We start from the raw sequence: 14,005 nt of genomic DNA on the forward strand, positions 1-14,005 counted from the left end.
GTGGTGCTTTGGTTTTCCTGGTGCTGCAGTGTCCCTGCAGCGACAGCCAGCCCCCACTCACGCCATGTGCCACCGTCCTCCTGGGGAAGGAGATGGCAGAAAGGTCCTGCCCTCCCTGTGCCACCCGGCCCCTGACAGATGACCCACAGCTGGATGTGCGGATGCTCTTTATTCACCTAAAACCCGTGGAAGAATTAAACCGCAATCAAATAAGAGGCAAGGAAGTGTCGACGCCAGCTTCATTTCAAGCAAAAAACTACCAGCCAGGAGGTAAAGATGGGGAATGGACCCACCTCTCCCACCCAGTGACAACCCTGGGGGTGTCCAGGGGTCCCATAATGGGAGGCTGAGGAGCCACCGTGACCCCATGGCGAGCAGTGTGGCCCCTATGAGACCTGTGGTGGGACCCACTGCGTCCCAACACCTCAGTAATCCACCTCGTAAGGGGCAGTGTCCAGCCCGGTGACAAACCCGCTCTTTTTGCAGAAATTGCCCCAACAACCGCTGGGCCAGCTCCCTCCAGCGAGGGGTGGCCGTGGTGGCCAGCAGCAGCACCCAGCCCATGGGGGGCACCACCAGACCCGATGCCAGCGACAGGGTCCCCATGGCTGGCCCCAGATCTCGCTGCTGCTGCTGGTGACGGTGTTTTTCAGTCAGTGTTTTTTGGGGGTTTGTGGGGATATGGGGGTCCTGAGGAGGTGGTGGGACCCATGAGGCTGTGGGTGGGGGACAATGTGGGGGCAAAGGGGTCAGGGGAAGGGATTGTTCAGCTCTGCTCTGGTGTAGGCTTGAGCAGTGTGTGTGTTTTTGGGTGCTGTAACATAAGGATATAAAACTGTTGGTGTCCAGAGGAGGGTTACATGAGGATGGAGGGTCTGGAGGGTGCAGTGTATGAGGAGCGGCGGAGGTCCCTCGGCTGGTTCAGCCCCAGAGGAGCGCTGGGAGCCATAGGGTCGGGTGCTGGGGGGCCGGGACTTGGGGACACTGCAGTGGGTGACACTGGTGGGGGGGGCACGGTTGGAACTGGCGAGCTTGGAGGTGTCCTCCAGCTTTAAAGGCTTTAGGGGGCTCCTTCTCCAAACTTAATGATTTTTGGGTTCCTTCTCTAACTTTAATGACTTTAGGGCTAACGACCACAGGATTCTCTATACACTGTGGGCCTAAGAGCGGGGGGGGAAGGGGGCTTCGGCCCCGTTGCTAGGCAACGCCTCCCCTCCGCCGCTACACTGCGCATGCGCAGCAGCACAGCCGGCGCCCCGCCCTACGGGTGGGCACTGCGGGCGCTTCCCTTCCGCTACCCGCCGGCGGGGCGGGGAATGGGCGTTGGGGACAGCCAATGAGCGACGGGAGGGGGCGGAGCCAGCGCGTTTGATAGGCTGCGAGGGAGGACGCCGCGCTTTGGCCCCGCCCCCCCGCCGGGGCTGTAACGGTCGCGGCGCGCGGGCAGCGCGGGCGCCGCCGCGGAGCCAGGTGAGGGCCGGGCCCGGCCCGGCTGGGGCAGCGCGGCCCCCGTGAGGTGAATTTGGGGCTCCGTGAGGTGAAACCGGGCCCGTGAGGTTTATTGGAGCCCCGTGAGGTGATTTGGGGCCCCCCTGAGGTGAATTGGGGCCCCCCGAGGTGACACCGGGCCCCCCCCCGTGCCCCCTGAGGTGAAACCGGGCCCCCCCCGCCTCAGCCCCTCAGGCCGGGCGCTGCCGCCTTCCCCTCACGGCCCGGGCCCGTCCCCGGCTGCGGGAGCGGCCTCGAGCCCGCTGCTGGATCTTGGGACGCGGCCGGGGGCTCCCCTGCGAGGGCAGGGACGGACTGTGTTGGATTTCAGGCTTTTAAAGGGAAACTTTCCAGTCGCTGTGAGAGCCGGTGTGCAGATCGCACGGTGACTGATGCTCTATAAATAACTACAATGCGTTTAGCACATGCCCTGGCTGAAAGGCGCTGCTGAGCAGCTGCATACCTGGGGAATGCTGCAAACAGGAACTTTCCTCAGTTCTCAGGCACGAAGAAATCCTGCAGTAAGTGCTCGCTTTTGAGAACTGCCTCTGTTGCTGCAGAGATGAAACAGCGATGCCCTTGGGGGATGGTAATTAAATCCACAGTGCTGCGTTACTCTGGATGAAGGGTGGCCAGTGTGTGTGTGTGCATGCTGTGCTTGGTCAGTGGGAGCAGGGTTTGGTTTGTACTCATTTAAAGTATGTTTTTTATTTATTGCCTCGTAGTTGACTGGAACAAATAAGATGGCTGCTCTTGAGAAACACCCAGACCTGAGGCTCCAGCAGAACAGTCCCTCAGGTAAGGGCAGTCTTTCCTTTAAAGCCGTGCTGCTGTGGGATCCTGTTTCAGTTTCCCTGGAGAGATGTGACCCTGAGAAGAGTTGTTTACCAAAAGCTTTTTATTAAAAGACAACGTCCTGTTCCTGCCAAGTTAAATCATTGCATGGGTATCCAAGGGTAGACCATCATTTGATAATGGACCTATCTCTCGAATGATAACTGATAAATTTGGAACAATTCTTAACAACTGACACAAGGAGTTCTTAACTAGCGCAAGAATGTATCTGTACCATTAATAGTATTGCCACGTGCTGACACTGCTCCTAATTATCAGTGTCAGTTTAGTGCAGTATCACCAAACTTATCAGTGGGAGTATAATTTATTGCTGGTGATTCTGACTTCCTTAACAAGATTGATTTTTTTTTTTTATATATCTGTTGATATTATTTGACCTCCTTGTGCTTACAAAAGAGATTTCTTTAGCAACAATAGTAAGGGTAATTAAGCATGCCTTATTAAATGATATAGTAAAAGGCTATTCAGTCTGTTGGCTAATACATAAACTTTGCTGCCTTTTTCTCTCCAGCTCCCAGCCCCACTCAGAAGAGTCATTTCTCAGAGACTGACTGGAAGACGCCGATGTTATCTGTGAAGTTCCAGAGCCGCATCAGTCGCTGCTCGAGTGTGGCCGACAGCGGGGATGCGGGCATTGGGACCTCCTGCTCAGACAGCACGGAAGGTGATTGTCAGCACGGGATCGCACAGTAACGGTCCCAAATTTTTGGTTTTCTTAAGACCAACAAGCATTAAACAGCCCAGTGTTACTGAACCCCAGAGAATGTAGAACTTGGAGGGAGCAGAATCTGTTACAATGTTTAGAGACATTTCCAAATCAGTGCTGAACTGCACAGATATGTTGCCTAAAATACAGATAAGTAATTAAGGAAATCACTTTTTCTCCAAGCTAGCCTTTTAACTGCAATAAGCACTTTTAATTGACTAGAGAGCCATATCAGTGACTGGTTGTTTAATACTGGTGTACAGGTGATTTAGCCTTGTGTGCTTTTTTTAAAAAAATCATTCATAGCTGCCTCTAGAGACTTTAGGTCAGCGTGCCTTTGTGTGTAAGTTCTGTCAGTGTTGAAGTTGTGTGCTTCTTCCTGGAGAGTGCTGGAGTCTTGCACTCAGCTAAAGCATGGTGAGTGGCACTGCTTGACCTGGTGTTCCCTCGTGCTTGTATTTTCGTCTTCGTTCATGAGAGAGGCATAAAACACTATTGATTCGCTGCTGCTTCTTCCAGCAGTGAGGAAGTTTGTGTTATTTAAAGCAAGATGCTTCACCCATTTATACAAGCTGCCCTGTGTCTTTTGAGGGAGCTACAGATCTTAATATCCGTGAGGTGAGACGAATGCTTTTAAAAACATATGGCCTGTGGAAATATTGCTAAAGGGTGTATTTAAGAGTCTCCTCTAGCCTTTCTCAAAATAATAAAGCTCCCAGTTGTATGCTGAGGGCACAGGAGGTGATGTTTCTTTGGGAAATCGCCCTTCTGAATATTGTAGAGCAATAGCCTTGTTTCTTAGAGCTTAGGCTGAATTGCAGCACCGAAAGCTGGCTGAGCCACGCCGACTTTCAGGTCAGTTCATCGCTCAGAAATGTTGTTGTGACAACCCTTAGCACATTCAGGGAAGCGATTCCAGCATCCGCACGTGGCGTGCTGGTCGGTGAACTCAGGTTCCTGATAGTGACACTGGGGGATAAATTTAGGGGCTGTAAAAGGAAACTGTACTGTCTCTCCGCTGTTTGCCAAGGTGAATGTACTTGGGACTGCTCAGTAGCACGGTGTTCTCTGGAGTTCCTGGGCACAGCCCAGCAGTGTCTGAAGAGATTTGCTTTCTGCTCATTTTTGAGGAAAGGGTCTTGTGCCTTTATCGTGATAGTTTCCTGTGGTTTGGTGATGGTCTCTTCAGAACCTGATTTCAGTCATCTTCAAGTTGTTACCTTTTATTCCTCCTTGTAGCAGTGCTTTGAGGTTATAGCTGCCCGGGGGGTGACCTTGCAGTCCTGACCTTGGATTAAAGAAACATCATACGGGGATGGGCCTTTAGCCAAACCCATGAGGAAAACAAGCTTGTGTATCTGGGAGAAACCCGAAATTAGTGTGATACGCGATGTGTCGGGACGAGGAGAGGAAACAGGCGTTTTGGTGTTTGCCTTTCTCAGCTCTTGCTGTTGCTGTATTGAAATCTGAGAGCTGCTAAGAATAACCCTACGCAGCCAGGTTTGGTGTCTGTCTGACAGGACAGGCTCACGTTGGGGTGCGTTTGCTGTATCTCGTTTCCTGTGGCAATATTGGAGAGCCATTCCTGTAGCCTCTGGAAAAAGCTCCTTTCCTGCTGCGTCCTGGAGGAGTTCGAAGGTCAGCTACTTGGTGATGTAGCGTTCAGCTGTGTTTGAAGCTCACCATGGGCTTAGTGGAGTCTCCAGTTAGCTTTGGTTACAAGTCAGAGCGGCTGAGCTGAGGGACGGGCAGGGCAGAATCCAGGTCTCAGTGTTCAGCTGAGTAAGTTTCAGCCTTTTTATTCGATTTAAGGGACTTGGTTTCTGTGTGTGTTGAAAGGTCACCTTATTAACTTGAGATTGTTTGAGTGGCTGGTGTATTAGCTAGCTAGACTCAGTTAAAAATGTGTACTGAGCTAAACGTGGATTCTACCTGTGGTTCTACTGTGGTAGGAAAATGTCAACAGGCTCCTGAAACCTGTAGTGAGGGGGAACACAGATGTGCCTTGGTTGTGCTTTTGTATGGGGGAATGTTTGCTTTTTTAGGTTCTTTAGGAAAGGTGTCCAGCTGTTCGTGCAGACTATTTCCAGGATTGTAATTAAAGCCTTGCTCTTCTTCCCCTAGACTTCTGCAATTCCAGTAACGGTTCCTCATTCCAGCCCATCAAAACCCAAGTGACCATCCCGACAGCCCATGTTATGCCATCCACGTTGGGTGCCTCACCCTCCAAGCTGGGCTTGGCAGGAGAGCAGAGCTGTTCACAGGGTGCTTCCAAAACTGCTCTGCCAGGTTCAGCTTCTGAACACGCAGGACTCATGAGGAACGGAGACTTCAGTGCCGGGAAGTCATCTCAGGTGCCGCCCAGGGATCTCTTGCGTCTCTACGGGACTTCAGGGGAAAATGGTTTTGAGCAATCCTGGCATCCTGTTTCTGATCACATGAGAACAGAAGATACTTGGAAGTTTGACACCCCTGCCATTGAGCGCACCCTTAACCAGTCTGTCTTGCTGGATAGTTTGTGCGCTGACCCTCTCCACAGGTTTCAGAAGTTCAATCCAAACCCCGGGGCAGCTGAAGCAGGGAAGGAACATTATAAGGTGCTGCCAGAGAGCAAGCAGGCTGCAGGGGCTAATGGAGCCTGCGAAACCCAGGACGGAACGTGGCCAAGCGGCAGCAGGCTGATGCCAGCGGGACTCCAGGCTAACAATTTCTTTTCAAAACCAGTAACTCCTGCATCTCGGGCATGGATGCAAGACACCTGCACGCTACATCCGCATGAGAGGGTCTGCGAGCTCAGTGCTTGGAAACAACAGCTGGAGAACGTGCGGTTGCAAATAGAGCAAATGCAGGTAGGGGGCACGGGGTGTGAATGTACTGGTTTGAAACCCTTCCTCTCTTCAGTTGTTTTGGACTCGTGAAGCAAGGGAGAAAATGTCTCCTGCTTCTCCCCATCTTGCATTAAAAGTGTCCTAATTACCTGTTTTTACATCATGGGGGGTATCACAGGTATCACTTGACGTGCTGCTTATGCTGAGCAGTCCTTTATTATGTTGCAGCACTGCACAACACTTCAGGTCAAGAGGTGAATATTCCGTCCACCAGAAACAGCAAAGAAAACTCATCAGTTTCCAGAAGTTTTTAGCAGTTTATGGAATAATTTTATTCTGTATCTAAGAGTTAGGAAGCAGATTTTCTTGAAAGATGCATTAAACTGCCGTTAGTTCTTTAGAGGGGAAGTTTGTTTATTGCCTCCTACCAGCTGTACCCTAATGGAGACAAATTGTTTCCAGTGAGCTAGCACAGTGATCTAAAATTATTTGTTAATCTCCAGTTGTGCTTGGGCAAAGTTACTCGTTCTTGGACATCAACAGAGACTGAAATAGCTGTGTCCTGGCATGCAGATGAGCACACTGTGTGCAAAATAGCTCTAGCAATGTTGCAATTACCTCTGTGGAGCATAAACCTCTCCCTTGTTGTTTTGTCTCCTCTTTCAGTTGCAAAATGGAGGTGCCTGCCACCACCCCGCGATGTTTTCTCCTTCGCTACCTACTCCCGATCCAGCCCAGTGGATCAATATCCTGAACTCCAATGAAAACCTGCTCAAGGAGAAAGAGCTCCTTATTGACAGGTGAGAGCTTGATGCTGGTGCGTGGTGTAAGGACTTGAATATTTCCGTCTGGAAAGGGACAGTTTTGAAAAGACCAAAGAAAGTTCATGTCTCCGAGTCCCTCTAACCTGAATGATCTTTCTTGTTCTGTAAAGAACACAGTGACCTTTGAGAACAGTCTGCTATTCTCACATGCTCTCCTGCCCTTTGTGGGAGTGGGATGGTGATCCATGAGGGTTCAAATAAAGCAGTTTCAGTTATAATTTTATGTTTTATAACGAATAAAGGTTTTTGTTTACATCACAGTTACGTAGAATGTCGAAACTACTGCCTCTTTCCTTGAGGAGCTTCTGGGAGCTCTTGGAGATAGTTATTTAAAATTTGCTCCTTGTGAGTTTGAGCTGGCAAGGAACGCTTCTAGCTAATGCTCTGTATGCTTTTTGAAAAAGTTTTAAAGAAAACTGCCTTCAGCATTTGGGCTGTAAACACCTCTTCTGCTTGCTCATTTTGAGTCCTCTGTTCATTTCACTCAAAGATCTGCAGTCAAGCAGGATTCTCTGGGACGTGCAGGGCTTGTGTGTTTTATATACAACTGCTGCTGTGGGGGGTGGTGCAGGAATTTTTTTTAAGGGAAGAGACAGAAGAAAAGTTTAAGTAAATTGTGAAGAGGTCAAAAACGAGCAGCTTTCAGATTACTTCTCTGCAGGCTAGTTCTGAGCTGTAGGGCTGTTTTTCCTCTGAGATTGTCACTATATCAAGCGTTAGAGTTACTGTGGCCCCATTTATGTTTTAAAAAGAAGGCTTATGTTTGAGAACAGTGTATTATCTGCTTTGGTTGGTTTTGTTTCTCTACAGGCAAAGACAGCACATATCCCAGCTGGAGCAGAAGGTCCGGGAAAGTGAACTGCAGGTTCACAGTGCCCTGCTTGGCTGTGCAGCGCCCTATGGAGATGTCTACATGTTGAGAATGCAGGTAGTTAGGTGCAACAGGCTGTCAGGGGGAAATATGTATTGAATCCCCTGGTCCTACCACTTCTCATGAGGTATTTTCTGAGTAGGAGGGGTATGCAGAGTATAATTACCCTTTGTGTGTGGTCCTGATTATCTGACATCTCTGAGAGCGGCTGTGACTCTAGAGATTTCAAGCCCTGAAGCAATGAGGTTTGTGTAGAAGCCGTGCTAGTGATGCAAGTGCCTGGCAGCACTATGACAAGTTCTATTTCTTGCTATGTGTAAGATGGGCTGAGCGATGCTTGGATGTTAGGAAGGCTTAGCCACAGCTCTGAGACAAGCTGGCTGCTTAGTGGCAGTTCATAACTGTTAGCTCTGACGGACAGAATTCACAGGCTGTCTGTGTTTGCAGGAGCTGCAACGGGAGAACACGTTTCTCCGAGCACAGTTCACAGAGAAGACTGAATCCCTCAGTAAGGAAAAGATTGAATTGGAGAGAAAACTGGCTGCTGCAGAGGTGGATGCAAAGCTGATCCGGGAAACGCTGAAGGAAACTATGCAGAAACATGCAGAGGAGTTAAAGAAGCAGGAAGAAAGGGTATGATCCCATTGGTCTAGAGATGTCTTTTCTTTAAGAAGCCAAAATTCATCCTAGTGCCTTGGTGGATGAAAGCTTTCCATGGCAATGTAATATTGTAGGTATTTTCTGATCTCTGTGTAGAGTACTTTGGTTTATAAACAAAACTCCTTCCTCCAGTAGTTAGAAGTATTTCAGCACCTCTCTTAACCAGAGAAGAAGGCTGTCTTTGGCTAAGTGAGAGGGATGCTGCTGAGGTAAGGTAGTCTTGCATTTTGAGGTTGAGTGCTGTGCAAGCAGGTAAATGAGTGGGCATATAGAGGGCTAATGAATGGACAAGAAATTTATATGAACTAATCGTGTATATAACCATCTCTGCAGATAAAGGGGAGAGACAAACACATTAATAATCTTAAAAAGAAATGCCAGAAGGAATCGGAACAAAACAGGGAGAGGCAACAGAGAATTGAGACCCTGGAACGATACCTGGCTGATCTGCCAACTCTTGAGGACCACCAGAAGCAGAGCCAGAAGGTAAAACCTCTGAGTAATGATGTTGTCTTCCTACTTCTTTGGATGTCTCTTCAGATACTTGCACAGGTGGCTTTTCTAGATCCACAGATAATCCCTTGTGTAGCTGCCCAAGTTAAGTTTAAGTCTGCACCTCTGAACGTTTGTCCTCCGAAAAGGGCAATAAGGAATGGCCACACTAGTAAAAAAAAAAAAAAAAAAAAAAAAAAAAAATCTGCCTCATGAGTGTGGTTGAAACATGTTGTGTGTGTGGTGAAATTCCTGGGAGACCTCTAGAGTGTTGTGATTGCCTTTGCAGCTAAAGGAATGTGAGCTGAAGAGTACTGCTCTGCAAGAAACAGTGCTGGCACTGGAAACAGAGCTTGGAGATGTCCGGGCTGCATTCAGGGAGCAAGAGGTGCAGCTGGAAACCCAAAAACACAAGGAACTGGAACTTCTTTCTACTGTGCGCAGGTAAAAATCTGGAGGATTAGAATGAGCTTCATCTTAGGGCTGAAGTAGTAGCTGCCCGAGGACAGTGAGAATTCAGCACAGCCATTGTCCCACCTCTCAGAACTGTGTTACCAAGGATTTGTGATGATTGTGACCGCTCACCAAAGCCCCATGCAAATTCTGCTTGCCAAGAGTGGAGGGTGGGAGCAGAACAAAATAGCTGAAGGAAACAGTGGCTCCTCTTCGTCACATGAGTTTCTCTCTTGGTTATTGGTCTCAGTGTAACTTCCTGGAAAGCAGTCCTGTGGCCTTCAGTCATTAGGTCTCTGTGAATGTTATGCCCAGGGCTGTGTCCAGGGAGTGGGGCTCCTTTCACAGCTCTTGCAGTCCACAAGCTGGGCTGCAAACAGGTTGACACTGCCATCTGCTATGAAAAGCATTTGCTTCCTCGTGTTGTCTAGAGAGGGAAACACCCCAAATAAAGCTGGTTTTCCCATGGTGTTCTGCTAATTTCAGCTTGCAGGACAAGGTGCAGCAGTGTGTAAAGAATGTGGAGAGAGGACCTGCACAGGATGGGGACAAACAACAGAAGATAGAAAATGACTCTCTGAAGAAAGAATGTGACTGTCTCAAGAAGGTAACAGGCCCTCCCAACCAGGAACCACACTTTTTTTTTTCTTCTTTCCACTGAGTCACTATGCACAAAAAATGAATCAGGGACTTCAGCATTAGTAAGCAGTTACAGTTACACTAAACCAGCAGTTTCTGGAGTTCCAAACAGAAAAGTTTTAAGAGCTGTTCATGGTGTGAAAATGATGCACTCGTGGGATAACCCTGGAGAGAAGCTGCAGAATACAGAGAAAGGCAGAGGAAAACCACAAGAATGCAACTTCACCAGTCTTTTTATAGCTGATATATCTTTCATCGGGTTCATTTTATCAGGGAATCTAAGTCCTCTACTAACAGAGGCAGTAATTAAAGCAGTAAGTGGATAGGAATGAGGAGGAGAGGGGACGCTGTCCTACTGGAGAAGTCAGTGTTATTGCTGGAAGTCTGTGTGGCCAGTTCTTATGTCTCTGCTTTTGATTCCAGATTGTGGACAAACAGCAGAAAAAGATGGAGCAGTTGTCTTTGCAAGTAAAGGTGAGAGGTGAATGGAGGCAACTAGAAATTGAATCTGCTATAAAGCAAGTTAGACTTACTGTTTTCCCGTGCTCTGTTCCAGAACCTGGAAGAACAGGTGGCCCAGGAAGAGGGGACAAGCCAAGCTCTGAAAGAGGAGGCAATGAGAAGGGAAAATGCACTGCAGCAGCTCCGGACTGCTGTGAAAGAGGTCAGAGTGGTGTAGACTACCCAAGCATAGCAGTTGAGTGAACAGTGGGTTATGTGTTCTAGGAGTGCTTTTAATTTGCAGTCAACAGCACAGACTCTCCTGCTTCTGTCATTTGTTCTCTCGGTGCTCTGAAGAGTCCCTTGCTGTTCTGAAACAGGAGGAAGTTTCAGCTGGGGCTGTGGGTTGTGCTGGAGAGCACTGAAGCAGCCAGCTGGGGGCAGCAAGGCAGTGAGCAGGACTCCAAACTCACTGCAGCGCTGGCTGAAGGGCAGGGCTGAGCCCCAGTCTCAAGCCTAAAAGGAACCTAAGCGTGGTGGCGGCCCTTGTGGGAAGGGAAGGTCAATGTTGGGGTGAGAGGCTGATGCACAACTTCCTGAAAGGCTCTCTGCTGCTTCACACTTCAGCAGGGATGGTGCAGCGCTGCGGTGCTGCTGTCTGAGCCAGGAAAGCAGACTGCTCACACCCTGCAGGACTGCGGCTTGCTCGTGCTCTCATCTAGTGGGAGTCTGGAGGGCTCGATATGGAAACCTGCTCCTCCTGTCCTCAGTGTTCCCATCGTGGAGCAGTTGTTCTGTTACTGTGAAGTGCTCTTGTTCTGTACTGAGTGATCACTAATCTGCTGCGGCCACTTGTTCAGCTTTCAGTGCAGAACCAGGACCTCATTGAGAAGAACCTGACCCTTCAGGAGCGACTGCGGCAGGCAGAGCTAACGGCTCAGCCCCTGCCTGCTGAGACAGCCCACCTTGCCCAGGAGCTGCACGCTGAGCTGGCCAGCTGCCTGCAGGATTTGCAGTCTGTCTACAGCATTGTCACTCAGAGGGCGCAGGGCAAGGATCCCAATCTCTCCCTGCTCCTGGGTATTCGATGTAAGTATGCGGAGTGGTGGCATAGCAAACCCTTAGGCTCATGTGCTGTAGTAGAATTAAATACCTCACATAAAGCACGGAAGGTTCTCATCTTCCTGGGCTTCTGAACCTACCTTCTGTAGTTAGCACGCTGTGAAGATGTGTGCTGTAACAACTAAACGATAAGTAGTACCTCTGTTGCAAACACGCGTTGTTTTTCTGTGTCGTTTGCTAATGACCCTTGGCCAGAATTGCATGTCTGAGGTAACTCCTCTCTCTGACTCCCCAGCTGCACAGTACTCAGCCAAGGAGAAGGATGACCTGCTGAGCCCCGATGTGCTTGCAAAAAAACTGGTGGAGGTAAAACAGCTTCACAAAGAGGTGGAGGACTTAAGGACGGCGATATCTGACAGATATGCTCAGGACATGGGAGACAACTGCATCACTCAGTAAAGAACTCTCCCCAAAGTAAGACAGGAAACGAAGACTTGAAACTCTCGGGAGACTAGAGCTCCTGCAACCGAAAACCTATTCAGCACTTTACCATCCCTATGCTTGGGTACAAGACGTGGCTTATCCATGAGAAATCAGGGGGGTTGTTGCCAGAAGCGTTGAGCTGCTGACTGGCCAACTGGAATCGTTCAGGGCTTCGGTGTCGGGCTTTGCAGTAGCTTTGATCTTGTGGAATGTGTTTGTGCTGTATTTGCTGGAGCTGGTGTGGTCTCTGACTCTGGGAGATGAGTTCTGAATAGCCTTCCAGGCATGTCAAACGCTGAACATGCAAATGTGACAGTTAAAACCAACACTAAAAGGAAACAGATGCCCTGGTCTTTCTGATAAATTCTCTGTGCAGATCCTGTGCAACTTGTAAGACCGGAGTATTATCAGGGTGTTTGGGGGAATCCTGGATTTCGTAGGCAGGCAGGTGTGCTAGTTATACCACTGCTAATTACACCAAGGTGCTACAGGCTTCTCAGATGCTCTGTGTGCAGTTCTGGCTCGGATACTTGTGTAGCCACGCGTGGAACAGGACCTGCTTTGCTCAGGTAGATGCAACCAGAGTGTTCTGGTAGCTGGCAGAAGTTAGGGAATAAAGCAACACTACAAAAAGACTCCAAATGCTCCTCCCAAGCCCTTTTACCCCAGAAGCCTTAAGCCTTTTATCCCCTTGAGATGGCACTCTGAGTGTGAGTGTGATTCAGCCTGAGGAAGCGGATTGATGCTGAAGTGCCTTAATGTGCTGGAGAAACTTCCCGTCCACGCGCTGCCCTGTGCCTAATGCGTCTGCTGGCAGGGCGAGGAGTGGCTGTTCCTTGGAAGCAGCCTTCAGAGCCATCACAAACCGTCCTGCAGAGCCTTGAATGTACACAACCCCTGCCGGGGGGCCCTGCTGCAGGCCAGTGGGGAGACCTCTGCTTGGGTCTCTGCTCGTTAGGGAGAAAGCCATTCCGGTCCTGAGAGGCAGCAGGATTGTACAGCTGGGTCCGAGAGCTCTTCCTGATCCTGGCGAGGCTCTGACTTTGTTCTTGTGCCCCTGGTTCTCTGGTTGCTCCCCACTCCCCTCCTAAATAATTGGGTTTCTAAATAAATCAGCATGGGCTGTGGCTTGCTTTGTCACAACCTCCTAAATGTGAGTGGCAACTTTTCGGTACTGAGTGTTGGCTGAGGCAACGCTGCGGTGCTGAGGGTGAAACTTGGTTTGGTTGCCACCTCACTCTTGACTCACAAGCTAAGAGACAGTGATAAAACAGGGGAAAAACGCTGCTGAACCTTCTGCCCACTCAGATGTTCTTGGTTTGTGTTGGGGCTCTGAGCCCCACCTTTAGGAGAAACGTTGTTGTTATTCCTTTGAGTTAAAAGTTGAGACCAAATCTGTTTTGTTCTTGGAGCTGGGCCACCGGGGGTGATGAATTGGTGGGTATGCCATCCCGCAGCACAGCTTGGGGAGCTTCCAGCAGCTGATGTGTTACACTCATGGCTGTGTCCATCCCCAGGCTGCTGATGCCATGTCCTGAGCTAACTGGGGGCCAAGGCTGGTTCCTGAAGTCACTTGTCCTGGCTGCCGGGAGCTCTCGAGGCAGAGCAGCGCCAGCTCTGCAGCCTACACTGTGCTCACGTTCTTGGGGTGCAGGCAGGAGATTTAATTCCCAAGTGCTGTGCGGGGACACGCGTGCCCCTAGAAAACTACAAGTGGGATCACAGCACAGAAACCTCATCTCAGCCCCTGCTCGCAGCCTCACATCAGGCCCTGTGGCTGGGCTGGCTGCATCAGCTCGGGCCCCTTCCCCAAACCATGGCTTCTGTGTCGCTCAGGTCGTGTTATTCCCTTTGGGGATGAGAGATGCCCGTGTCGTTACCCTGCAAAACTGGACTGTTGGCTTAAAACGGTGATTCCCATCTGTGTCTGTGTGCCTGCCAGCCCCCGGGTGGGGGAAATGTTTGGCCGGGGCAGCAGGACCACGGCCCTCACCTTACCCCGTTGCCTGCGCGTTGTGGAGTCGGGCCGAGCACGGGCGCGTTTATACGAGCATTTGTCTTACCCACTTGTTTGTACCGAGTATTTTTGTGTCTAAAATAAAGCTGCTCTGCTCCACTCGTGCAAAGCAGTCCTGTGTGAGCAAGGCAACGACTTGGGGGAGGAGAGGAAGGGGGCTCCGCTCGGTGCTGCGCTCCCCGGGGA

At 50.0% G+C, this 14,005-nt stretch overlaps 1 protein-coding gene across 4 annotated transcripts; it reads left to right on the forward strand.

The window, feature by feature from the left end:
* The first annotated feature begins 1,379 nt into the window (after nucleotides 1–1,379).
* On the forward strand, nucleotides 1,380–13,928 carry CEP85 (centrosomal protein 85). 4 transcript variants are annotated; one of them, XM_084497186.1, is made up of 14 exons: nucleotides 1,380–1,470; nucleotides 2,214–2,286; nucleotides 2,855–3,007; nucleotides 5,174–5,898; nucleotides 6,544–6,677; nucleotides 7,512–7,629; nucleotides 8,020–8,205; nucleotides 8,566–8,718; nucleotides 9,014–9,168; nucleotides 9,664–9,784; nucleotides 10,240–10,290; nucleotides 10,373–10,480; nucleotides 11,118–11,346; nucleotides 11,615–13,928. In XM_084497186.1, exons 2-14 carry the CDS (start codon nucleotides 2,232–2,234, stop codon nucleotides 11,776–11,778), a joined length of 2,352 nt encoding a protein of 783 aa, XP_084353312.1. In that variant the 5' UTR covers nucleotides 1,380–1,470; nucleotides 2,214–2,231; the 3' UTR covers nucleotides 11,779–13,928. The 4 variants fall into 4 exon arrangements, with proteins under 4 accessions (XP_084353312.1, XP_084353311.1, XP_084353313.1 ...); XM_084497185.1 differs by lacking the exon at nucleotides 1,380–1,470 and adding an exon at nucleotides 1,861–2,009; XM_084497187.1 differs by lacking the exons at nucleotides 1,380–1,470; nucleotides 2,214–2,286; nucleotides 2,855–3,007 and adding an exon at nucleotides 4,463–4,687.
* Nucleotides 13,929–14,005: the final 77 nt, after the last annotated feature.

This window comes from Aythya ferina (assembly GCF_964211825.1).
Source record: "Aythya ferina genome assembly, chromosome: 24".
Lineage (NCBI taxonomy): Eukaryota > Metazoa > Chordata > Aves > Anseriformes > Anatidae > Aythya > Aythya ferina.

What these genes read in the sequence shown, in the direction of transcription:
- CEP85 (XM_084497185.1), top strand. Translation starts at nt 1,914, where the DNA reads ATGCCCTGGCTGAAAGGCGCTGCTGAGCAGCTGCATACCTGGGGAATG. An exon ending in CCAGCAGAACAGTCCCTCAG is followed by an intron (nt 2,287 to 2,854) that starts GTAAGGGCAGTC and finishes TTTTCTCTCCAG; the next exon opens with CTCCCAGCCCCACTCAGAAG. An exon ending in CTTCTTTCTACTGTGCGCAG is followed by an intron (nt 9,169 to 9,663) that starts GTAAAAATCTGG and finishes TGCTAATTTCAG; the next exon opens with CTTGCAGGACAAGGTGCAGC.